Source organism: Ochlerotatus camptorhynchus, unplaced genomic scaffold, assembly GCF_037179485.1.
Source record: "Ochlerotatus camptorhynchus isolate MF236.1 unplaced genomic scaffold, CSIRO-AGI_Acam_v1.1 ptg000288l, whole genome shotgun sequence".
NCBI lineage: Eukaryota > Metazoa > Arthropoda > Insecta > Diptera > Culicidae > Ochlerotatus > Ochlerotatus camptorhynchus.
The window spans coordinates 1-27,395 of NW_027040777.1; the positions used below are offsets into that span (position 1 = coordinate 1).

The following is a 27,395-nucleotide window of genomic DNA, read 5'->3' on the forward strand; positions in this document are numbered from 1 at the left end:
CAGCACCTCCGTTTGCAGTGACTGATGTCGACTACGCCGGCCCAGTTTGGATCAAGATGGGAAATTACCGATCCAGGCTCATCAAGGCTTACGTGGCAGTATTTGTTTGCATGGTAACAAAAGTAGTACATCTAGAGGTTGTGTCTGATCTCACATCCGACGCCTTCATAGCTGCGCTACAACGGTTCATCAGCCGAAGAGGAATGGTGCAACAGTTGCATTCTGACAATGCCACCAACTTCCGGGGGAGCTCAACACGAGTTGCACCAGCTATATCAACAGTTCCAGGATCAGCAGTTCGCAGGACGTATCCAGTCCTTCTGTTAGCCAAAGAAGATTGAGTGGCATTTCATACAGCCGAACGCAACCGAGTTCGGTGGCTTGTAGGAGGCCGCTGTAAAATCGACAAAGAGACATTTGGCAGAGTGGTTGGCTATTCCAAATTGTCATTTCAAGAGCTAACAACCATACTCACCGAAATCGAAGCAGTTCTCAACTCTATGCCACTGTTTTCGATTTCCTCCGATCCAGTCGACATAGAGGTAATTACGCCAGTTCATTACTTGATTGGTAGACCACTTAAAGCCGTTCCGGAACCATCCCTTGAAGTCGGAGACGAGCCAGCCAACGGCTTAAAGTCTCCTTAATAAAGATATATAAAAAAAAAACCATCCCTTGAAGACATCCAAATTAATCGTCTAAAAAGATGGCAACATCTACAGAAGATGCGTGAGGATTTCTGGAAATCTTGGTCCAGAGATTATTTGTGCAGCCTTCAACCGAGGTCAAAGAATACCAAGACGACAACCAACCTTCGCCCAGGAATGGTAGTTCTACTGGAGGACAAAAATCAACCACCGCTTAACTGGAAGCTAGGCCGCATCATGCAGGTATTCCCAGAGCCAGATGGATTGGTCCGAGCCATCGATGTGTCGTCTAACGGAGCTACCTACCGACGACCGATCAACCGGATCGCAGTTTTACCGATTGAGGACAACGAGCCACCAACCCTGAGTGATGTCTACGAATCAATCGGGCGGAGTATGTTCCGTGCGAAACAAGCTATAGTAGCTTCCAAAACACAACGCAAACGATCGTCACACATCGTTTTTTTTAAGTATTATTCCGACCACCATCCAAGTTACATCAAGTGAAGTAAGAAAGCAATCTGTAGAGAAATAGTGAACTAGTTAGAATAAAAGTAGTGTTAAGGTGATAATTTGATTAGTGCGTTGAATGTTTCAATCCGACAGAAATACAGTTCACTTCCCACCCACCGGAGTTGGGCCACGGTAAACGCGCCAACAGATTGGAAATAGGAAAAACTTTTCGTTCGTCAAAACAAAACTTTATTTTTCTCGTATAGGTGCGAATGTTACTTTCGACATAAAGAACATTTGCTTTTGAAATGAAGTGCATTATAATTGAATGTGATTGCAGCATTACTACACCATTAAAAACTTTTAACCATGCAGCACACATGAATGTAGCTTTTAAGTTAGTTAACACTAACACCACCACCATCGGTGACGGCTTCAGCGAGTGCTAGTCTTGCCAGGGATGTGGTGGCGGTCTGCATTTAAGTTTGAGATACTTTTCTTTACTATTAATTCAGAGGGTCTAACTTTCCTTAATTTAATTTCAACCGCTAGAAAGTTTATATTTTTTAATTAAATGTTTTAGGGGCAATTCAAAAATTACATCCACATTTTTTTAAGTACAACCAGGCATGGGAAATCATTTACATTCATTTGCCTCTAACTTTTTTCATCATTCATCATCGTTCATTCCGCAAAATAATGTATAGAGCTTTTGTAGGTTTTGTTATTAGCTACAACTTTTGTTAAAAACTCAAATCTGTATCTCTTATGCATGACGAACCAGAGCAAAAAAATGAATTTCCATGCATGAGTACAACGTACATACCTAAATTGATCGCTCGCAGACGACTGTCTCTCAAAACGTCTTTTTGCCGGACGAGATCCAGAGCCAAAATAAAAAAGATTAAGCTGAATAAGGCGCGTCAAAACAGAAGTTCCTGCAAGTCCGGGACTTCATTATAGAAGCCTAAAATGAAGCGTTTTGGTATGAACGAAAGGCTTAAATTTGAAGCATAGGCTGTGATAACAACCCGTAAACGTACGAACAAAATGTGTATGAATGTAACTGTATGAAACTTTATTCCTTCGATTTCTTCTTCTTCTTTTTCTTTTCCGATTTTGGCGTCTCAGTGATTTCTTCCTGGGAGACTTCCTCGTGCATTAATGCTTTTTCTGCTTCTTGCGGCTTTTTCTTTTTCTCGGTGTGTACAATTTCTTCGTCTTCAGTTTTTACTGTCATCAAAGCTTGAGCACTTTCAACGTCCTTGAAATTAGAACGATATTTTGTTTAATTTTTTGTCGCTAAGCATAAATTGCTACTTACCTTCTGCTTCTTTTTCTTTTTCGTCTTAGATGACTCTCCAGCAATCGATTTGTCTGATGGTTCATCCTCGACTTCGTCACCAATTTCAATACCTTCTGAAAGCTTGCGTTTCTTACCGATGGGAAGAGTGCTGTCTTCCCCGATTTTGAATACCTTTACCTCGCTTTTAGAGTGGTACTTTTCTAGCTTAGACTTAGCTTTGCCGGTACCAGAAAGTCGCGACAGATTGCCTTCTTCCAGCATACGTAAACGCATTTCCAGTTTTGCACGGTGTTCAGTACCTAACTCCATAGTCACATCTTCGCCGAAGGCATCGACACGTGTTGCTAGAGAGGCTTTGGCCGCTAACGATCGGGAAATTTTGCCTTTATTTTTGGCACTAGCTGAACCAATCAAACTAGCATGAAAAATGATACCGTACTTGGGAGTGTCTTTCTTAGTTTTAAGTGCTCGGAATAGAGCCTTTTCGGCACCTAGAAGAAAGTTGAAGAAAAACCATTAAACTCTGGATCCTTTATATGTATGGTTTATATTGACGTTGCTGTTATCAGCCTTGGCTTAAATGGATAAATAACAAAGTACTGTATCCTCAATATACTGGAGTCGATAAAATTTATATTATTTATTAGAATTAATCTGATATTAATTCGATAAACACAAAACAAAAAGATAATATGCTCACTTAATAAATAATACATAAATAGGGAAAAAACTACTTTTATCTGACTAGTGTACACACCGAATGGGCATCATTTAATTACCTAAAATCTGCACAGTCGACGCAGGATGTTTAGCCAGATTTACCAGCGACCCGGCATGTGCGATGAGACGTGCTCCAATGGTTTCTCCAACCAACACTGTCAAATTTGGAGCCATGGCCATCATCCGTGTCTTCAGGTAATCGTATAAATGTGTACGATACTCATTGATGGATAGGATTTCATCGCACAAGTTTTGTATATTTACAATATCTTCTTCCGAAATTTCTGTTCCCATGGAAATTTCCGCTGCTTCTTTAACCTTTTCTTCCAACTCGTCGGGCAAGATATCAGAGAGATCCGTGGTGGCCATGTTGTCACGAGTTCCAACTAGTTTTATGGTTTTAATAAACGCAATATTATCCGTCAGAATTTTTCCTAGTTCTGGAAAATGCCAACCATACCTGGAAAAGCGACATTGATCTTATTTAAACGATGTATCAATAGAACTTTTATAATATCGGAGTACATCATCAGTACAAAACGCTTTTATCAATAAAGGACATATTTAGATGTCCATTTGCAAAGCACAGACATCATATAAAACGTACTCATAGAATTAAGATGAATATAGATGGTTTTGTTGCATATTGCCGCTGTTCGCGTATCAAATCCTTGTAAATAAGAATTCCACAGGGCATGACACTGTTATGCGAATTGCGACAGTACACATATGGTTAATATTTGCAAATAAGAAACTTACCATTCTCTAGCGCGCATCATGTAATTATTCAGCTCCTTATCTAGATCATCTAGAAGGCATTGCGCCTGCACAATCATGGTGTCAATCTTATCCGGTGAGAATTTTAGCTTATACCGAGACAATGAATGAGCCAAACCCAAAGCCATTGCGGCCATCTCCTTTTTGGGCAATCCAGAAAGCAAACTTTCCGATTGAGAACGAATGCAGCGCATTAGCTCTTGAACAGCGGTATTGGATACACATTGCAAGGCCAGTTTATCCTTGATGGCACTTCCTAATTTTGCATCGGCTACAAGCAACTGATTTTGAACATCATCAGATACGAGCTTTTTAAGGGTTTTCTTGAGCGGTTTAGAAAGTTTCCCTTCAACCGCAGCCGTGGCAGCAGATAGTGCTTCAGTTGTATCAGCAAATTTTTCAAAATGCTTTAACTTGACTCTATAATGAAAAAAAAGAACATGTTATGTTGATAAACCTAGCGCTCTTGATTTTCTGCGACAGTCAGGAGAATATTTATGTGGGGGGAAGCGGCATAATGAACACCTTAAGCAATGTACACATTTTTTGGTGCCTTAAAGCAACAAAATTTAAAATTTTAAGGCTTCTATACTTCAATATAATGCTATTCGTTTATGACATGATGGTTCAGTGTGAAATTAGTTGATTTTGACCTGTAAAAATACAGTTTTCAGATTGATGAACAACGGTACGATATTTTAGAGGTACGGGCGAGTTGAGCACCCCCATGGAGAATAATGAGCATATCTACAAAAACCACCATTGGAATAGATAGAACAACTACCGCAGGAATCGCAAAGTGGATATTGCAACTAATGTGCACCATTTTTGTATGTGCCCATTTCACCCTGTCTAGAAAAAATATTCTTGACTCATATTATTTAAAATATGAAATATTGTTCGCCGCTGGCCGTTTCAAGCTATAGCATAGGTAATCGAATGGCATACTTTTAAAAAATCACAATTTTTGGTGTAAATACAGAAATTTTTAAAATATGTCTATATGGACCATAGCATGCTATAATTACGAATGGCATCAAAATCCGATTTATAAAAAAATATTTAGGCACATGAAAAATCAAAATCTCGGTAGTTTTTTTTACGCGGCACGTACCCCCCACGTAAAAAGCGACTCCAGTGTAGTTGGTAAATATTATAATACTTTGTGGTCACAACACACGCAGAAAAATGGATTTTTGTTTCAGGGCTTAATGTACTTTGTTATTGATTCAAACATATTGTACCACTAATTCAACAAAACATATTTTTAAATAAACAAAATGGTTTTTAGAATCAACAAACAGAGTATTGACTCTACAACCGGTTTGTTGATTCAAAAATATTTTTCTTTGAATTAGCCGAATAATATATTTGAATCAATAACAAAACTATATTAGGCCCTGAGCCAAAAATATATCCATTTGAATTTAAAAATCATTTCTCTGCGTTAACAATTGTTTTGAGGTTGTTTTAAAAGATAAGAATTCTCATATTCAAGTGCTTTTTTGTGGGATGTTTTAACTGGTTGATTTTTCACTGATTCGCGCACTATTCGGAGAAAGCTAATTAATCGTGGTAGTGTACGATGAATATTCAAAAGATAGTCGTTTATTTCGTATGAAAAATATTTTTTTATAAACTGAATAAATAATTGTTATTAGAGAGAGTGTTGATCTAAACAGAGAATTCTGGAGCATTGTTCATTCTTCAGTTTTGGTTGATATTGATAAGCATGTCTTGAAAATATTCAACAATCACGGATATCGGATTAAAGTCATGTGGTGGAGACCAAGTGTTTATGACCCACTTTTATTAATGGTACGTTATATCAGTACGCAGTAGAAACGAAGGAACGTAGCGGAAATATTAACTTTAAGGTATTTCCTGGTTCTCGGTTGGTGAAAAGAAAGTAAAGCACAGCATTGTTCTACTTTTACCAAAATGTTGATTGAAGCAGAAAATAAGAAAAAAAATCTGATGGAAATGCAATCAAAGAATGCAGAAACTCGCGGAAAACGTAAATATTATTTCCGAAAGAGTTAACTCAAATCAATTACTTCTAAACGAGATAGAAACAATAACGACAATTTTAAACACAGATGTCATTAATAATTTACTCGAGCAAATTCAAGATGCAATAATTTGGTCAAAAGCTTCAATCACAAACAGTAAGATCCTAAGTTTTCATGAAATAACAACAATCAAAGCCATGCTTCAAGAACAAGGCATAACAGCTGATCTACCAGACGATGCCCTAGAGTTCGTCGTACCCAAAATCGCCATCAATAGAAAAACGTTACTGTATATTCTACAATTCCCTCAACTGGAAAATGCGATATCATCTTAGCGAATGCGAAGTGGAAGTCTTAGCATAAGACTGTTGCGTAGTGATCGAGGTTGAGAATTAATGTTCACTTGTTGCAGAATTGCTTCTATTCTTCCTTGCAGGCGACGAAAACATCTCTTCTGATACATAAGGGCTCGACATTGATCAATTGGCAGCGATTCTCGTAGCTTGGAAGACGAAGTGGGTATCTCCAAAGCAACTTACGGAGCGCGAAGCGAAGAAAACGTCGTTGCACAGATTCAATTCGCTCGGCCCCATTATTGGAGTTCGGGCTCCAGACTGCAGAGCAGTATTCCAACGTAGATCGCACGAGAGAGCAATAGAGCGATTTCAAGCAGTAAATGTATGTGAAGTTCTTAGTAATCTGTTTATTGTTTATTGTTGTTTTACATCAACAGGCTGGATGAAGCCCCAATGATTTTAACCTTATCAACTATGGTAAAAAAATTCATTCAAGCATGGTCATAACATAAAAAAAAACATTAAAAAACATATATCTTATAGTCAGTTACTCCTGCCGGCGATAAACAGAAGAAAACTTTCGACGAAGCGCATCACGGGAGAGATGAAAGTCGAAAACAGATGCAATTCTGTTGAATGTTCTCTGCAGTCCGCAAATCGTTCCGTACGCTCCATAATTTGTGCGACGTAGAGGCAGTCTTAGTATAAGGTTATTACGAAGCGGAAGACAAAGCCAAGATTTCTGAACGCTTTGTCGATGACATACTTGGTGTGAGTATGTCAGTTTTGAGTCTAGTAGTCTAGAGTCATGCCTAGTAGTTTGTAGTTGAAAATAAACAGAAAACACAAAAAAACTACAAGGACAGATTCAACAACATTTTTTTCCTTGATTTTTTTCCGTCGATCTTGTTTTCCGTATGAGTAACAATGCTCCGACACCAGGGAGGCAGCTCACACACCTGTCGACCCATCAACTCATAGACCTGGGAACAACGACTTACTTCCATGATCAGAGATTTTATGCCCCAGAAAATCCCGGCGCCGCCGACTGGAATTGAACCCAGGCCTTTTGGGACAAGAGGCAATCACGCATACCACTACACCACCGACGCCGTTAATCTAAACAATAGTTGAAAAGAAAAGAAAAACCTAATAATGGATAGATACTTATCAACTAGCAATAATCGCACCTCGGTTGTACCTCACTGGTTACGATAACGCCACTGTGCAAAGTTTAATGGATAGATAGTAGGGTAGAGAACTACTTCTGCCTAATCGCCCATTTTGGGCCTATCGAGCAGAAAACTTCAAATAAATCCATGATTTCAGAGTTAACAAGTCAATTATGCGTTTGGTACGATATTTTAGTTTATAAGCTACCGAACGAAGTCAATGAGAACGCGTGATATTAAGGTTTGCACCCATTATTCCCATAAACAAAAGAAGCGCTTCGACCGAATCATGTTTTATCTTCATCCGATAGGCCGAAGTGAATTCATTGGCTTTTCAATGGTGTTTCATTGCGTTAGGCCGAGTTTGGCGTCAAGAAGCAGTGTTAGACTTTTGACAATATCTCAACGATTAGCTTCTCTTTAGGAGTGTTCACTCGGCTGTCGACAAAAGCAGGCTACTCTCGATGTGTGCTACGCGATCGTCTGTTTTCTCGGCAGCAACCATTGTGTGGTCCTCCTCATTGTTCTTCATCAGCAGTTCTTTCGGTCGATGCGTCGTCGACTTTGGAAAGCAATCGTTTCGTGATGTGAGTGCTGACCACGCTCTGACCCTCGTTGGCGTACAACAATTTGCCATACAATGAAACTACTGGAAGCGGCTCCAGTTCTGATGGAGGAGGCTTTTTGGATAGCGGAAGATAAAGTGTTTATTGTGTTGTACCTTTTGACTATAATTTTAAGATGTATTGTATAGTGACCAAGAATTCTCGGCTCTGTAAAGTTAATTCGGTTGAGCCTTATCAAATAAATTAACAAACAAAAAAAAGCTTCTCTTTATCAAATCTTACGGAAAGGTAAATATTTTTTTTTTTTTTTTTCCTTTGGTTTGTTTTTTCCGTCGATCTTGTTTTCCGTGCTGAGCACCAATGCTACCGACGTGCCAGGAAGGCAGCTCCCACACCTGGACCCTACCTATCGACCCATCAACTCATGAACCGGGGACCAACGGCCTTACTTCCCATCCGAAGGAAGGCGTGATCAGAGATGTTATGCCTCAGAACATCCCGGCGGCGCCGACTGGGATTGAACCCAGGCCTGCTGGGGTGAGAGGTAATCACGGGTAAATAAATTTGAAAGCCATAAGTAATAATAACATTCCGTTTGGTGCTAAACTGCGCTAAAATGAGAAAGACTAAGTGCGGGTTGTGCTTAATAGGCCGGAAATGGGCTAGTTAACCCTACCTAACAACTATAAGAATAATAACAACAAGAAAAATAGTAATTAACTATGTAAATTTTCAAATCCGAAAAAAAAAACACATGACAAAAAAAAAATCAAACTTACGTTCAAAACGTAATGCGCTACAGAATGTTGAAAATGAACAAAAAATGCCTAAAACGACTTGCAAATGCTAAGTAACAATAAAATAATAGTTATTGAAAATTATTTGAATTAAAATTTCTGTTTTTTTTTGCCGCCAACATTCAATAGTTTTTACTACGATCTGAACTATCTCGAAACGAATAATCAATATTAGAGAAAGATTAAAGTCTAACTATATTTAACTGTTTAAAAAAAGGAAAAGGATGAAATATTACAAAGCTCTTATTATCAAATCTATCTTCTATCTATCTATATATATAAAAATGGATTTCTGTCTGTCTGTCTGTCTGTCTGACCCTTATAGACTCGGAAACTACTGAACCGATTGGCGTGAAAATTTGTATACAGGGGTTTTTGGGGCCGTGGAAGGTTCTTAGGATGGTTCGAGACCCCTCCCCTTCTGTAAGGGGGGGCTTCCATACAAATTAAACAGAAATTTCTGCATAACTCGAGAACTAATCAAGCAAATGGAACCAAATTAGGCATGTGGGGGCGAGTGTGGGGGTATAAGGAGATAATCATAGGGGGTAGCCCCTTAGATAATAGGGGGGGGGGGGCTACGTACAATATAGCATGCTTTTTTTAAATCGGCGCATAAACTCAAGCTAATATTAAATCCCGAGCAAGACCGGGCACACTCAGCTAGTAGTTAATAAAAAAAATTAGAAGGGTCTGTGTCTAGGGGCACGAACGGAAGTTTGACGTAGGACCGCTAGTGGACGGAACAAATATGTAGTTCATTTAGTTCTTAACTCTTTCTGTTTTTGAATTGGTGGTCCTGAAAAGGGCCGGTTGTTTTTCAAATGGTGGCCACACCAGTACAAGTCCATGCCGACCGGATGACGGTGGCCTACCTAGTCATGCTTTCTATTGCGGGAAGCCTTTCCTCCGGTCGATGTGGGTGCTTTTGTCGTCGTCGTTGCTCGAAAGCAAATGGCGAAGAAAACGATTTTACAAGAGTTTTTATTATCGCTGCTTATCTCCTCCCTTCATTTCATTGGTCGATCAACCGAGCATTGAGCACACTGTGCTGTTGTTGGATTTGCGCTCTATCGTTGCGTCCGTGTTTACGATTTTTCGTTACATGGCTGAATTTTGATTTTTTTTAATGTGACCCCCAGTATAGAAATTAAAGACGTAGTCCTCGTCAAAAAAAAAATCATTAGTTCAAGCTATAAAAGATTTAATACAAACAGGTATGTGAATGTAAATGGGAGATTTATTCTACATATTTAAAACCTAGTTGACTTCCTATGCGGGCCCGCCTAAAAGTAAAATGTCTCTATATCTCCTGATTATGCTAGCTTTCTACATTGTCTTACAATATCAATCATGTCTTCGTCCATTTTAAGTAACAATTTTCTGTGATAAAAATGCTTCATTCCGAGATTAGCCTCCTGTCTAAAATATATTTTGTTTAGTGTGAGTACTTCCATCACGGCCACCTGACTCCATCCCACGCACCCTTTCATGGTAAATGATATTCCCAAATGTCATAACCGAACACACAACAGGACACATGCCATAACGGAAGCATTCGCTCTTTTCGAAAATTAAGCAATAGAGTTAACTATCCCATTCCCGGCATATTAAGCACAACCCGCACTTAGTATTTCTTAATATTGCGTAGTTTAACACCAAACGGAATGTTATTATTACAGATAGCTTCAAAATTTATTTACATGGTAATCGCAACTCTTTAATGACTATCAAGTACACATTTTTGAAAGAAAGCGGCTACTCAAAATGACTAAAATTTTACACATTTATGAGTAATTGCTAGTATGTACAAAAATGAAAAAAAATATATTATGCATTTATGAGTAACAGATACTAATAAAAGGTGTAAAAAATACACACATTTTAGGTGTAGTCCCGTTTTAGCCGTATATGCATACTTTATAGTCCAAATTGAATCCTTTACATGGTAATCGCAAAAAACTCTTTCATTTTGAAAGAAAATGGGACTACCCATAAAATGACTAAAATTTTACACATTTATGAGTAATTTCTAGTACAAAAATGAATAAAATGTATGCCTTGATGAGTAACAGATACCAGCACGCTAACTTGAAAGTACCCATTAATGGTTGAAAAATACCCATTTTGAAGAAAAGTGGCTTAACTCATTAAATGAGTAAATTTTTTACCCATTAATGAGTATCTGTTACCCATTAATGAGTAATTGTTAATCATTAATGGGTATCAGATACTCATTAATGGGTAAAATTGTTTAATCATTAATGAGTTAAGCCACTTTTCTTCAAAATGGGTCTTTTTTACTCATTAATGAGTACTTTCAAGTTAGCGTGAGGGCTGGTAGCCATCACTGCTGTAAAAAATAGTGATTTTAGTGACCATGTTGAAAATATAAGTGACTAAATAGTGACTGATAGTTGTAAAAATAGTGACTAAAAAGTGACCCTGAATTGAATTAAAAATAAATTTTATTGAAAACTCTTAGGAATTTCTGAGGAGCACAACTCCTGTGAACTTCAAAGGAAAATTCCAAGGGCATTCTGAGAATAATTTCATAAAGTGTGTGGGAGAAAACAAATTCGGAGCATAAGTACTTCGATTTTTTTTTTGAAAATACTAAAAGAAAGATTACAATTAAACTGATGTGATGAACTAGCCTACGGCTAAAAATCACAAAAAAAAAGAAAAGAAAAAAAGATTACAATTAAATCTGATCATAACTCCAGGACATCTTCAAAGGAATTTGGAAATAAATTCAGGAGAGTTTTCCAAACAAATTATGAGAAATTAAATTAAATTAAGGAAATTGTGAGTAGAAATGCCAATGAATTCTTAGGAGACTTTCAATGTGAGTAGAATTCTTAGGGAAGGAATGAGATTCAAAAGGAAATCTGAAATGAATTCAATGAATATTCTGATAATCTTTCCAAAGGATGTCTTATTGTGGAGAATTTCAAGGTAATTCCGATAAAAAACTAAAAGAAAATTGTATTCGGAGGATAGCTTCATCGAAATTTTCGTTGAATATGAAATGGACTATTCTGAGAACTTCCCAAATTTTTCCTATGAAGTTCTCGAAATGTTTCTGAATACCACTGTCCTTCTGTGAAGTTTTCGAAGTTTTTCTAAATTTCTGGAACTTTTGTGCTCCCGCAATTTTCATGGAATTAGAATGAAATAATTAGTATAAAGGGTGTCCACGATGAAATTGCCACACTATGAAATTGCTCTAACTTTTTAACCGTTTGGTAGAATTTAATGAAAATTTGGGTGGATTTAGTTCATAGTGCATTATTTACATCCTGCAAGTTTTAAAGTCCTGTGATCAAAACTCGCGGAAATGGAGTCGAAAGAACAGCTCGTGCGTGATAAAATCTTGCGCATTCATCACGAGAACAAGGATCTCTCACATCGTTCCATCGCTTAAACGTTGGGAATCGCGAATTCCACGGTGTCGCGAGTGATTAAGCGGTTCGAGGAACGGTTGACCACCGATCGGAAGCCCAGAAGTGAAGGAAAAAGTATTCCGTACAACACCAAAAATCACAACCGCGTAGTTGGGGCCTTCAACCGAAATCCGAACGCCTCCGTTAGGGATGTGGCTAAGAAGCTGCACCTAAGCCAAAGTTTTGTCCAGAAGGCCAAAACTAAGGCTGGGCTCGAACGTTCAAGGTACAAAAGGCCCCTAATCGCGACGAGAAGCAGAACAAGTCCGCCAAAACCCGTGCCAGGAAGTTGTACCTCAACATGCTGACGAAAGTTGAATGCTGCATCATGGACGACGAAACATATGTGAAGGCCGACTTCAAACAGATCCCCGGCAACCTGTTTTTCACGGCCAAGGATAAGTTCAGCGTTCCGGAGCATGTCCGCACTCAGAAGATGTCCAAATTTGCGAAGAAATTCCTGGTTTGGCAAGCCATCTGCACGTGCGGGAAGCGGAGTGCACCTTTCGTGACCCAGGACACGATGAACGGACAGGTGTACATAAAAGAGTGCCTCCAGAAGCAGCTGCTTCCTCTCCTGAAGGCCCACAACGTCCCAACAATCTTCTGGCCGGATTTGGCCTCATGCCACTACTCCAAGGACGTGCTGAAGTGGTATGCGGACAATAAGGTCAATTTCGTGCCGAAAATGTTCAACCCTCCCAACACTCCGGAGCTCCTCCCCATCGAGAAGTACTGGGCGATTATGAAGCAGCACCTTCTTAAACGACCTAAGGTAGTGAAGACCAGTGCTGAAAAATTTCAACTGACAAATTGGAAAATGACAAACCAAAATATTTCAGTGTGGTGTTTTCTCTCTCACTATCATTATTTTCGCCTTTGTGAGAAGGATTGACAGGCCGCCGTGAGCACAATCCATCAGTGATTCTTACACTCGCCTGTTTTTGTTCTTTTCACTCTTTCTCTCGATTTCTTCATTCTGTCTGGTGTCATTTCGAGAATGACTAGGCAATGGTGCTTCGTCATTTTTGGTTTTTTCTATATCACTTCCTCAGTCATTCGCTATGTGACATGACAGGCTAAAGTGAATGACCTCTGCCTTTCAAAAGGTTCGTTCACGGCCCATGTCTCGCCTCTTTCAAATAAAATTTGACACGTGCTCAAGTAAAATTTTTCTTCGCTTCTCTGAAGTAGTTGTATTTGCCTAGGCTTGGTGAAATTCAGGTTTGTTTTTTCGTGATTTTTAAGTGCTAAGTGAAAATATCATACCACCAGCTAAAGGGTATCCAAAAGAACATGTTTTTATGTATTTGTAAAAAGAAATCTAGAGAAAATAGTGATAATTTACCGAGCTACAGCTTTTTTTCTCGAAACGCATCAGTTTTTATAGCAGTTGCGGTTAGCACAATATCTCCATAATAAATTCACCAATCGATCTGTTTTTTTCATGAGCTTTTGCTTACTATAATAGCTAGTTCGTGAAAAAGGAAACGGCGAATTAAGTGTTGGGAAATCCAGGGTTTTTACAAACATTTGCGGATTTCGTGAATTTTGCGGATTTGTCGCGGATTTGAACTTTCAGTCGCGAAAATCCCGGAAACATTAAATTATATCACGAAAATCGTGAAGAGACTGACGTGCTATCACATAGTTATGCATAATTTATGATAATTTTTAGGAAAAATTATCACGATTTACCATTTATGTGTATTATGAAGTACAGAGCAGTGAAGTGTGATGATGCCTGGTGATGCCTACATGGTCCAGGTTTTTAGGACGCATCTAGTTAAACAGTTAAAGTTTGAAATCTTCCACTTTTTTAAAAATTCATCCAGTTTTCCACTGTTAATAGCAAAATATGTTGAGGTATGATTACCAGTATGATTGGAATAAAAATCTGGAAATTGCAGTATTCAAATTAAATGCAATATTTCAATTGAAATCTGCAAACTGCGTGGCGATGATAAAATCAAGCTCGCTTCACGGCAATGAGACAGGCGTGCTGTGTCACAACATCGACACGTATTTTGCAGGTTCTTATGCAGTTACAATTTTTCATGTTGTTTGTTGTCTCACAATACCAAAGGAGCTTGTAAATAAATAACAAGCTTGATATTGTGTTCCAATATCACTAGAAAGATTAAAAGCGAATACGTTTTTTATCGGTGTGCGAAACCGAACTTTTTGTCAGTGCGAACCTCAACCTGAGCCAGGTTTTAAAAACAAACGAGCAAACTGACGTTTGTCAGAAAACAAGCAGACCCAATCTTGAAACCCGGTGCAGGTTGGAGCTGAATAATAAACGAATACGATATAAGAGTCTTTGAGTTCATAAAAAATCAATTAAGTGATAATTATGCCGTCACTTAGTCCGATGATTTAGTTTTCTGAGCATTAAAAATACAATTTCCATCCAAATTAAAATCCCTTTGTCCACGAGCTAGTTAGATCAACCCCTGAACATTTCAGATCGATCGGTGCATTTGTTGCGGAGATATTGTGCACAACGCAAAGTTTTCGTAAAATGTAATTCGAGTTTAAAGTTGCACGCTGCACTCAAAAGTAGAACTGCTAGTGCTAGTGCTCGGATCTTCATGTTCACTTAATACGAATATGAGCGCGCTCTTTCAAATAAAATTTCACTCCACTTCTCGTGATCTGAATTCGAGCGCTCTTTCAAGTAAAATTTCACTTCGCTTTTCTTAATCCGAGTTCCATTGCTATACTATTGACTGTACCTCTCAAAATCCAAATTTGAGCGCGCTATTTATTGCAAGATTTGACTTCACCTCTCTTAATCCGAATTTGAGCGCACTCTTTCAAGTGAAATTTTACTTCGCTTCTCTTAATCCGAATTCGAGCGTGCTTTCTAGTCAAATTTGACTACGCCACTCAAAATGCAAATTGGAGCTTGCTTTTAAGTGAAATTTTCCTTCGCTTCTCTTAATTCGAATTCAGGTGCCCTTTCTAGTGGAATTTGACTCCGCTTCACATTATCCAAATTTGAGCGCGCTCTTCCAAATAAAATTTCACTTCGTTTCTCATTATCTGAATTCGATCGCGCTTTTTCAAATAAAATTTGGCTTTGCTTCCCTTAATCCAAATTCAAAAGCGCACTTTATAGCAACAATTGACTACGCCTCTCAAAGTCCAAATTCAAGCGCACCCTTTCAAGTAAAAAATTACATCGCTCTCGATTAAAATTTTACTTCAGTTCTCCTAATCTGAATTTGAGCGCGCTCTTTCAAGTAGTATTTGACTTCACCTCTTGTAATCCGAATTTGAGTGCGCGAGTAAAATTTCGCTTCGCTTTTTGTAATCCAATTTTGAACGCTCTCTTTCAAGTAAAACTACACTTCAATTCTAATACAAAGTCGAGCGCGCCTTGTAAAGTGAAATTGACTGATTTGAATCCAAATTTAAGCGCACGTTTTCAAGTATAATTTCACTTCGCTTCTTGTAATATGAATTCGAGCGCACTCTTTCAAGTTATATTTGGCATAGCTTCTTCACATTTAAATTACTCATTTGTATATTTTCCTTGTATTGAAATATTTTTTCCCTTTCAGCGAAGTTCTGAACGTATCCAAAATGGAAAATCAAAATAACATGGAAGTGTCACCCGCCGGTAAGAAACAAGTTGGTAAAAGGCGCAGTGGTTCCAACGAAAACCAAAGTTCTTTGACGGAAATTGCTTCGAAGTTCATCCTGAGGAACGGAAATAAAGCTTCATGTCAAATCGACCCAAGCAGCAACTGTAAATACACGCAGGGATCCTATGACGTTGGCAACTTCATTCGCCATTTTCGTGCTCGGCACACGGAGGTGGCAAATGCAAAAGGATTACAAAAAAGTCCTGATGGATCCAAAAAGCCTCGAATTGCTGCGAAAAGACCCATCGCAATCGACAAACAACTGTTTGTTGATTCAAGCATCAAAATGGTATCGTACCACAATATGCCACTATCCTGCTTCGAGTGGGAAGGAATAAAGCAGCTTTTTGATCCGATCGCAGCAGCTGTTGGTGTATGTATTAATCGAAGTAACATAAAAGTCCATTTAAAAGTGGCGTATGAGATAATACACGATTACATAAAAGACGAAGTTCGTGGAAAATTACTTTCGATCAAAATCGACTCTGCTTCCCGGTACAACAGAAGTGTACTAGGCATAAATTCACAGTACACAGTAGATGGCGTGGTTGTAGTCCGCACATTAGGTTAGTAAATGTTTTCTAAAAGATTCTGGTTACGGAAGTCTTAAGCGTGGAGGTCTCTCTATTCTTAAACAACTACGCACAATGGATACGATTTTGTTGTTTTGCCCTAAGTTAGACGGATAACCCATGGGTTAACTGCCAAGCTAACGTCAACGCAACGTAAACGTATACATTGTGCTTGGGTCTTTAGCATCGAATTTTCATTGAAATTAATTGAAACACATGCGAAGAATTAAAGTTTTCCTGCTCCGTAAAATTAATGCAATTGTCCAAACAAACAATCTAGCTAGAAAAGAATTTGAAACTTTTTTCGCCATTTTTTTAAAATCAACATTGCACATTTAAGGTTTAAGTCACGAGCAGGGTTACTTCCACTCACTTCACTATAAAAAATGTTTTTCGTAATTATGGAATCATTGGATGCTATTATGAAAGTTTGTACTTGTCAGAAACAAGAAGAGGTTGAAAGCTATGTATTTGACACATAAAACATGTCATTTTCGCTTTCAGTGCGTCACAATCAACGAATTTATGATTCGTGAGCGTTCACTCAGAGTGAGTGCTCACGAATCGTAAAATCGCTGATTGTGACGCACTGAAAGCAATAATGACAGGTGTTATGTGTCAAACACCTAGTTTACAACCTTATCTTGTGACTTACAACTACTAACTATCATTATAATATCTAATGATTTCATAATTCCGAAAAACAATTTTTTATAGCAAGTGAGTGGAAGCAAGCCTGGTCACGAGTAACAATTCTGTATGCAGGGGGAAATGGCCTATCTGCTGTGATCGATTCTTTTCATCGACTTTCTCTTTTGAAAACCACAAAAACGTTCAAATTCAAAATCGTCGAACAGAACAAATAACGTTGTCGATGTACACGGATAGAAATCTCCTTATACCTTTTGGCAAATTTCCATTGCTGATTATTCATAAAATGTATAAGTCAACTAATAAGCAGACGCCTTGCAAAAAGTTAATAAAGATCATGTGTCAAATGAAATGTATAAGCGGTCACACATACCTTTAATGCATTCTTATATGACCTATGTGGTATGTCTTATGGAATGTATAAGGCTGATGCTTTGGCAAAAATGTATAAGTGAAACACATAAATTAAATTATTGATTTTCGTTTCGTGTAGAGAAGCGATTAGAGCAGATAGGCCATTTTTCTAGCTCTGTATAGAACTAAAAGCAATGGCTTCTAACGTTAATTTAACGGAACTAGTCACGTTGATGGTAGTGCGAATTTGCGAAAGCAAGCTAGGAATTCCATGAAATTGACGTTTGAAGTCATAGTTTACGTTAAATGTGAACAGATTTTCTTATTTTCAACCAAATGACTTTTCAAATAGAAATGCTTTCTGCTTATTGTTTCCATGTCCACCAATTTCTCGAGAAAGTTTCAAATTGTTGAAAGCTAAAACTGTTAAAAATTACTTCACATGTCAAATTCTGAGCAGTACTTAGAATTTAACGTTTGAAATTTAGGGGAAACGAGTCAGTCAAAACGTAAAAAATAACATGTATCGTCGATTTCTCATGAATTACAACACCCACGCAAACTAACTAAATCATCTGATAGAAAATTTTTTGATCTAACAGATGGTGTACATTAAACGTTCGCTTACTGAAAAATGTTTACTTTTTAACTAGTGGACGGCATTCACTAACTGAAATGCTGTTTTATTGTGTCGAACTAGCTATCATTTTTTTTTTCAAAATGCCAGTGTTCATCAGCTTCTGTCAGTCTCTCTGACATTTTGAAAGTTCATCATTTTGACTGATAAATGCTCTTTAACTGAAAAATAGTTTCAGTAAACGGACATTCAGTTAAAACCATTCAAGTTAAAAGTCTATTGCTAAGATTGCGTGGGCATTCGCGGGAAATCTATGTTCAATGTTTACGTAAAATTGTGTACGTTTTATGTTAGGCCATTTTAAAATGTTTCCCCTGAATTGTTATTTCCAACCTTAAGTAAACATTCTCGAGATTTTAGATCCTTTGACCAATTAAAAAACAATGTTATACCTTTCAATTATTACGTAACATTATACAGGTATGCTGGAAGTACAACAAAGACAAACTGCTTCATTCCTTAAATCTAAGGTACTGGAAATCATTAATGGTTACGGAATAACCATTGAACAGATTTTTTCTGTAACATGTGATAACGGTGCAAATATGATAGCAACGGTGAAGCTTCTGAAGCGTGAACTTGAAACTGAAATGTTGCGTTGCGAAGATGCTGAAGAAGATGCTGCTAATGACACTGAACAAAAATTTCTGGAATCTTTGACAGAAGAGTTTCAAGGTCAGTTAAATTTGGTTAGGTGTGCAGCGCATACCATTCAACTAGCCATATTAGACGTAGTGAACAAGGGAAACGAAAACGTCAGGCAGATTACAGATGTGGTAAAAAAATGTAAACAAATCAAGTACCGAACGAGCTTTGAACTATACCATGCATCATACCCGCCGGTCTGGAACCAGACGAGATGGTGCGGCATTTATTTAATGATGGAAAGCTTAACCAAGCAAGAAGTATTTTTCCGCCACCTTGCTGAGGAGTTTCCTGAGTTAGGTAATTTTAATCAAATATTTCAATGAAAACTGAAGGGCTTAACTCAAAACGTAAACAACAGCTTGAATCGTTAGTTCCTCACGTTCTATCAGAGGGTATAAACAACAATCAATGCGAAACTATCGATTTTAAATTGGCTCACTACTTGACTAGCCTATTGGTCCCAAGTAAATCGATTAACGTACCCCATTCTTGTCAACATTCTAGTACTACACAATGTTTGTTTTGATTCGCTATGAAAGTTTGACAGATAAAATGAGGGGTTAGTGGATTTTCCTATGTTTCGAGGGGTGAATCGATTAGCTTGGGACCGAAGATAGTACCAGAGCTGAGCCAAAAAGTTGAACACGTTTCTTCGGGACCTTCTAGTCTTAGAGTTACCTCTATGGTATAAGCAAAAACGAAGTGACAGACGGAGCGGCTTTAAAACTTTGGTGACGAACCTACTATTGCAATTTTTCAGTGTAACACATGGCAACACTACTACTGGATTGTACTAGCATTTTCATCAAATGTACTCGAATGTTTTGGTTCTATCTCTTTCACTCTACTCAAAACTGAAATGCCTAAAAAATAACAGAATGATACACTCTTTGCACACTGTCAAAGATCATTAGCACACAAAATCAACTTTGTTCAAATAAAAACAAAAATACTAGCCTATCTGGTGGCTGATGACACAAGCTTCTAAGGAAATTCTATTACAGCGAACCACATTATTTAATCGTTTTTTTGCCAGTTAGTCGTCTGTCACTTCGTTTGTGCTTGTAAGAAAATTCTATTACAGAGGCATTCCACGAAGGTTCACAAATTGATCCTGACCGATCATTTCCAATTAAGCTGAAACTTTGCACAGTTGTTCCTTTTAAATAAAGATGCCAATTTGTTTTATCAGTTCTTCAAATTGAATCATGACTACTTTTTGAAAAGGGCCTGTGTAAAAATAGTACTAATGAGTTTAAAAACATATATTGTCGAAACGCTTTGTTCGATTGATTTGGTGTTCTCAGCAAAGTTGTAGATATTATTTTGGCAATTGTGTAAAAAATAGACACCGTAAAAAATTTTGTTTGTTTCAATGAAAAAAATTATATTTATTATTAAAAAAGTTCATTTCTCAAAAAGTACATTTTAATACATTGCAAAAACGGCTTGCTTGATTGCTATGGTGTCTTGAAGAAAGTTGTCCAAAATTTAAATGCGATTCTTGAAAAAATATACACGGTTGAAAAACATGTATTTTTAATAAAAATGTAAAAATCGTGAAATTTTCAAAAAATCATAACTTTTTTGTTTTTGAGTTTACCATCACCAAACTTTGTCAGTTTGTAGCAAACAATATGAGCTTCAATAAGGTATAAAACGAAAATTTTTAGAAATTAACTTTTTTAATAACAAATATAATTTTTTTCATTGAAACAAACGAATTTTTTTACAGTGTATATTTTTAACATTATTGCTAAAATTATATCTACAACTTTGCTCAAGAAACCAAATCAATCCAACAAACCGTTTCAGCAATATATATTTTTAAATTCATTAGTACTATTTTTACACAGGCCCTGTTAGAAAAGTAGTCGTGATTCAATTTAAAGAACTGATAGCACAAATTGGCATCTTTACTAAAAAAGAACAACTGTGCATATTTTCATCAAAATCGGAGCCGACAAATTAAAAAAAAATTAAAAAATTCGTCAATCTGTAGAGAATTAATCTACAGCGAACCACATTATTTAATTGATTTCTTCGCCAGTTGTCTGTCACTTCGTTTGTGGTATAAGTGGTTAACGTGGATATTGTAAGAAATCGAAGTTCATAGTCATGTTTACGTTTCGAGTTAGATGCTTCTGACATGTTTGCCCTGATTCCTAAAATAAAATTCATAAGATTGAAAGTTTCAAGGGGTCATCCACAAATTATGTAACGGATTAGAAGGGGTAGGGATTCTCAGCATTTCGATTCAGGAACTTTTAAAATCTTTCTTAGATTTGAGTGAGAAGGGAGTTTAAATGGCAATCTTAAATGGTCTTACAAGGGAGGGTTCCATAATCAAAGTCCCTTACATAATTTGTAGATGGCCCCCAATTGTTAACAATGACTTCAAACATTAATTTCTCAACACTGCCAGCTCAATGATCTGTAAACAATGAGCTTGCCGTCTGTTTCGTTTGCTACACTCCGTCATAAATTTAAATAGCCGAGTACTAAACAGACCTCAAATGCACTAGTCCTCACCTGTTTACATCTCATTGCTGCAACTGTGTTACCTGACTTATAGCGAATAATACGAATACACGTTGGATACGAGTATCTCAAATACAACGTATAGCTCGTCTAATATTGAATTGCAAATGCTATGCAAAATTAGGTGAGTTGTACGTTGTATTCGGGGTACTCGTAAGCAACGCATATTCGTTATAAGTCAGGTAACACAGTAGTCCACCCACGTAAACAAACACCAGAAGAAGGTTGGATAAATTTCCCCCTTCCTATTGATGGTGCTAGTCGTGGGCGAGCTAGTAGTGTCGTGAAATGACGTCATTGGGTAAAATTGTTCCTTTCGACCATATGACAATTTTCTCGAGATTATTTGAGTGTTAATCCTTTAAAAAAAAATAAATGTATTGTTGAACAATTGCAGCGCTCTCCAACTACTGGTCATTCATTTGTCAGTATGAAACAGCTTTCCGCCCTCTGTACGTATGTACTAAGAGAATGCAGGCCAACCACTTGCCACTGTCTGAGTGTTATATTCAGTGGTTGATGGTTGTTAATGAGATTCGGAAGCTAGATTCTAACCCGTTTGCAGCCGATCTCACTCAGTCGCTCAGCAATCGCTTGGAAAGTTTACGGACATCTAGAGCCTTTAAAATGGCCATTTATCTAGACCCCCGATTCACATACTTAGGATCGAAGATAATTGAACATGACCAAAAGGATATAGTACAGGTTTGTTTTTAATGTATTATCTTCCATGTGGTTAAAATATCATGCTATTTTTATTATTTCAGTCTTATATTGTCGAAACCTGGAAGCGGATCTGCCAGGTCAATCCTGTCCCAAATGAAAAGGATACAAACACCCCAGTAACTGTTGGACATGATTTCGATGACTTCCTAACAGAGATGTTCGGTGGGTCTTTGACATCTCCATGCGCTGCAAGTGGCTCCTCGACATTCATGGAGCAGTTAAAAGCGATTGATGTTGGACAGCGTCAGCCACATGATTTTGATGTTTGGCAATACTGGGTTAGCCGAAAAATTACACACCCCGAATTGCACGCAGTTGCAATGGTAGTGTTTGCCACTCCTGCAACTCAGGTAACTGTGGAGAGAGCATTTAGTGCCCTTGCTCTAGTGCTTACAAGTCATCGGAGCACACTTGGTGAAGATACCCTTCAGAACATTTTGACTACCAAGCTAAATAAGGACTTGTACGAGAAACTGCTTCCAAATTTGTATAATTGGAGGGAGGATTCGCTGGATGAAAAGCTTGATGCGAGACTGGATGCTCTAAGTACTTCCTCGAGTACACTTCAAAGTCCAAGTACTACCTCGAGTACACTTTTAACTCCGAGCACATCATTGAAGTAGTCGGTTTGATGTCCGTCCGTCCGTTACCGTAGACTATAAAGTTGAATATAACACTTAAATCCACGATTAGACACTTGTTGTTTTTAAGTTCCATGACGAAGGTGATGTTTAAATAGTAAATTGTTTAAGATAGTAAATGTAGTAGTAAGTATGTTTAAATAGTAAATTGTTATAATCTGCAGAGAAATAAGCAACAAAATTAAATTAATTGTTTAATAATAAACCAAAAAAAAAGAACATTTTATAGGGAAAATGGCTTTAAAATTGACTTTTGAAAAATCTTCTGTTTCCTGTAGATTGCGCGCAATCCGGCTCTCTTGAAAAAAAAAAACACTCGTTTCCGTGCAGCACCATTTCACCGATGCCGGATTTGGCAGTGTTTCGCACCTCATTGTTGGACAAGAACATGGGCAACTGCAACTCGACCCAGTTCGCAGTAAACACTTTCAGGCCACGGAAGCACTCGTACAGTACGCCAATTGCAAAGGTCCGTCGTTTGGTTTTCTCCTGGTCATTAGAATAGTCAATGGTCAATGATTGGATAGGGGCCTAAGAATCGATAACAACTTACGATTTTTTGAATGAAGGCTAAACGCTTCCAAAATACACGGTAAATTTGATCGGAGGTAGGGCACTTCCAAATTTAGCCAGAATACCAAACCGACTCGATGATTGCCTCACTGACTCGCTTTCCTCTTGCTCTTCTTCGACTGGTTCATCAAATTTGCAGACTACTTTACCGTTCAGGACATCAACGACACACCCAAAAATGGCATCCTTCTGTTCTTCTGCATGCATAGTAGCAGCACCAACTGCATCCGTCCAGAGCCGACTTGACGATGATCCGTTCCTCGTTCGTCCGGATAGTATCGCTCTGCTTGGGAATCAAAATCCGAAAATTTTTAATGACTTCCTCGACGTTTCTCAGCTCGTGGAGCGACACGACGAACCGCTTCAAGACATCAATCGAAGCTTTGCGGATGTCTTTGTTGCGGTAGGTAAGTTTGTAGATTTCTTCGAAAGCGGTTTGATTGAACGGCGCAAAGACTGGTTCAGTATGTTGGGCAAATTCCATCAATGCCAAGATAGCTTCCTCCTCTTCGTCCACGCAGGCGTTTTCCACTCTTTCGTCGTCGGCACCGTTCACTGCCAGATCATCCCAATCATCCTTGAACGTTGGCACGATTCCTTCCGTACTTTTGACGCTTTCCAGCAGATTCTTATCTTCGCAACTGATCAAAACAAAACAAACGGATCAAAACGTCAACTTTGATTTTCGCCCGTTTCGCTTGATATGGAAGGAGCAAAAGAGACAAGGAAAATGACTAGAAGAATACGTGAGTGATGAGATCGCTCGTTCTGAGATGCGAGCGACGAGAATTTTATTCTTTTGTCATTGACAAAGCGAATGAAAGAGGTGAAACCTTTGTCAGTGAATGACTGGGGATGACTGAGAAAGTGTTGGTGAATGACAAGAAATCGTTCTTTCTCGTTGGCGACTGAGCAGTAATAAATTGAAAAGTGACGATAAAAGAATGTAGTTTTCGGCGAATTTTGATAGTTGATAGTGATAGTTTTCAGCACTGGTGAAGACAGTCGAGGAACTGAAGAAAGTATGGGTTTACATGTAAAAAACGGTTGATTCACAGGTTGTGCAGAATCTTATGGCCGGGGTTAAGGCCAAGGTGCGGGCATTTGCGTATGGACTGTAAATAAAATACGAGTAAAATGGTAAAATGAAGTTTAATAGTTATTTCTCAATCCCTGAAAATTTGATGGCAATCGGATGAAAACTCGAATTTTGCGAATCAATTTTGTGTGTGGCAATTTCATCGTGGACACCCTTTAAGCAGAGCCACGCCAGGACTAAACGATTACGTTTCAGTGAAGAAGGAAGGTAAGAAGATTCATATTCAAAAGCGACTTTTAGTTTGTACATTGCGAGAAGCTTTTATTAAATTTCAAGAAGTTAGTAAAAATAGCATTGGATTTAGTTCATTTGCAGCACTAAAACCAAAGCATTGCAAATTACTTGGTAGTTCAGGTTCTCACAATATTTGTGTTTGTACCATCCATGAAAATATTAATTTAATGCTTCATTGTCTTAGAAAATATTCATTCGAAAAAGATTTCAACCATTATTTTGAAGAAATATTATTCAGCTCATCATCCAGAACTAAACATTGTTATCTCCGCGAATGCGAACGTTGCAGGTCTCTCAGATTTTGAAAGAAGTTTTTCAGAAAAATTCGAGGAACAGGGTATGTCTGAAATATGTTTTGAACAATGGGTTTCAACTGATCGATGTAGTTTAAAGAATCTTTTAAAACCAGTAGATGGATTTGTTCCTTATTTTTGCGAAAAGTTGGAAAAACTGGTATCCCATGATTATATTAAAACTCAGCAGTCTAGTTTTACTAGAGAAATACAAAAAAATACTCTTAAAAATGGAGAAGTTGTCATAATTTGTGATTTTTCCGAAAATAGTTGTTCTTCAAGATGCTGCCCAAAGTAGTTACTGGAATAATCAACAAGCTATCTTTTTTGCATTTATTATTCAGAATCAGGTATAATTCAAAATTTAAGTTTGATCGTTTGAAGTTTTAAAACACGATACAATAGCGGTGCAAGTATTTATTTCAAAATTACTGACCTTTTTGCAAACAAAAATACAAGTAAAAAAAGCGATGTTTATGTCTGATGGAGCTGCATCCCAATATAAAAATTGCAAAAATTTTGCAAGTCTTTGTAAATTTAAAACGAAGTACAATATTGAAGTTGAATGGTACTTTTTTGCAACTTCGCATGGCAAGGGACCATGTGACGCGATTGGTGGCACATTAAAATGAATGGCAAGGAACGCAAGTGTGGCTGTAGAACACGAACATCCAATCACAAGTACAGCAGAGTTATATGCATGGGCTAACCAGAAGAGTAATGATTATTTAACAAAAATGTCATTTTGTTTTGTGTCACAAAAGGAATACGAACTGCTGCAGAATGGAAAAGCATTTTTGAAAAGGCCAAAACGATCCCAGCTACAAGAAAATATCACTGTATTGTTCCGATTTCCGAAAATAAAATATCAGCAAAACTATTTTCGAATGACGAAAAACGCACATATAAAAACATGCCAATCAAAAGTTCATCAAATGAAAATATATTCAACGAAAAGGTTTATGTACAAATTATTATTATTAAAGACGATCGAAAGTAATAAATGTAAGATGCAAATAAAAACGCATGGGTATTTCATTTATTTATTTTATTTATCTTATAAGTTTACAATTTGTGTTATCAGTTCTTCAAATTGAATCACGACTACTTTTCTAACAGGGCCTGTGTAAAAATAGTACTAATGAGTTAGAAAAACATATATTGCTGAAACGGTTTGTTGGATTGATTTGGTGCCTGTAAAAAATTTCGTTTGTTTCAATTAAAAAAATTATATTTGTTACTAAAAAAGTTAATTTCTCAAAAAGTACAATTTACGTTTAAACCTTATTGAAGCTCATAATGTTTGCTACAAACTGGCAAAGTTTGGTGACGGTAAACTCAAAAACAAAAAAGTTAGGATTTTTTGAAATTTCACGATTTTTACATTTTCATTAAAAACACATGTTTTTCAACCGTGTATATTTTTTTAAGAATCGCATTTTAATTTTGCACAACTTTTTCGAAGACACCATAGCAATCAAGCAAGCCGTTTTTGTAATGTATTAAAATGTGATGAAACAAAATTGGCAGTCATAAATTTTATGTGTCTGTGCAGAAAGGAAGAAAACGACAAGCCATTCAAAAAAGATTACTAATGATGACTTTGAGAGAAGCTTATAAACGATTCAATGAAATTCACTGCAATGTAAAAATTGGATTATCTTCATTTGCAAAAATCCGCCCTAAGCAATGTAAACTTTTAACCAGCTCTGGAACCCACAATGTTTGCGTGTGCACAACGCATGAAAACATCAATCTAATTTTACACAGTTTGAAAAAGCTTAACCATTTAAATGATGTAAAAACGTTCACTGACAGCCTACATTGTGAAAACAAGACAACATATTGCTATCTACGGTGTTGTGAAGATTGTCCAGACTCTTCCGCATTAGAAAACATTTTTATTAAAACAATTAGAGGAAAAATGCATTCATCAGCTTTCATTTGAACAGTGGGTTACTACGGATAGATGTGATTAAGAAACTACTGTAAAGCCTGCAGTCGAGTTTGTTTCATTTTTCTGTCTGAAATTGACAAGTTTGATTTTCACATGATTTCATAAAAACACAGCAATCTAATTTTTTGAAAACTACACGAAATAATTTGCAAGAAGGTGAATTTTTAGTTACTTGCGATTTTTCCGAAAACTACAGCTTTGTTTTAGGGGAAATGTTGGCTTCGGCAATACCTTTACCTATTATCGTCAGGGGGGTAAGCAACGTCCTTGAGAGCTCAATTTTGGCATGAGGATACATTGTGTTTCAGAGCATCTATTGGCCAAATTTGAGTGCTCTAGGACTTGTTTACCCCCCTGACAATAATAGGTTAAGGTATTGCCGAAGTCAACATTTCCCTTACATGATGAAGTTCAGTCTCATCACTAGAATGTCCAACAAGCAGCTACCATTCATCCATTTGTTATATATTTCAGAGAAAATATGTAAGTTAAACATTTAAGTTTTATTATAATTTCTGAAGAGTTAAGGCATGACTCAGTGGCTGTTAACTTATTTATTTCTAAAATGATAAGTTTTTTTTACGCATTAACCAAAGTAAAAATATCAACAAGATTTATTTTATG

The 27,395-nt window shown here is 37.3% G+C and overlaps 1 protein-coding gene and 1 pseudogene across 2 annotated transcripts in view; both read right to left on the reverse strand.

Annotated features, from left to right (window-relative positions):
* Nucleotides 1-2,159: 2,159 nt before the first annotated feature.
* LOC135706698 (nucleolar protein 58-like) overlaps nt 2,160-27,395 on the reverse strand; it is a 35,122-nt gene continuing 9,886 nt past the window's right edge. For both annotated transcript variants that reach the window (XM_065228351.1, XM_065228352.1), the window contains 4 exons: nt 3,886-4,323; nt 3,186-3,586; nt 2,425-2,897; nt 2,160-2,364 (listed from right to left, as the gene is read on the reverse strand). In XM_065228351.1, coding sequence (XP_065084423.1) covers nt 2,179-2,364; nt 2,425-2,897; nt 3,186-3,586; nt 3,886-4,323 — 1,498 coding nt within the window. In that variant the 3' untranslated portion in view covers nt 2,160-2,178. The remainder of the gene's footprint in view (nt 2,365-2,424; nt 2,898-3,185; nt 3,587-3,885; nt 4,324-27,395) is intronic.
* Nucleotides 7,316-7,446, reverse strand: LOC135706702 (U4 spliceosomal RNA; annotated as a pseudogene).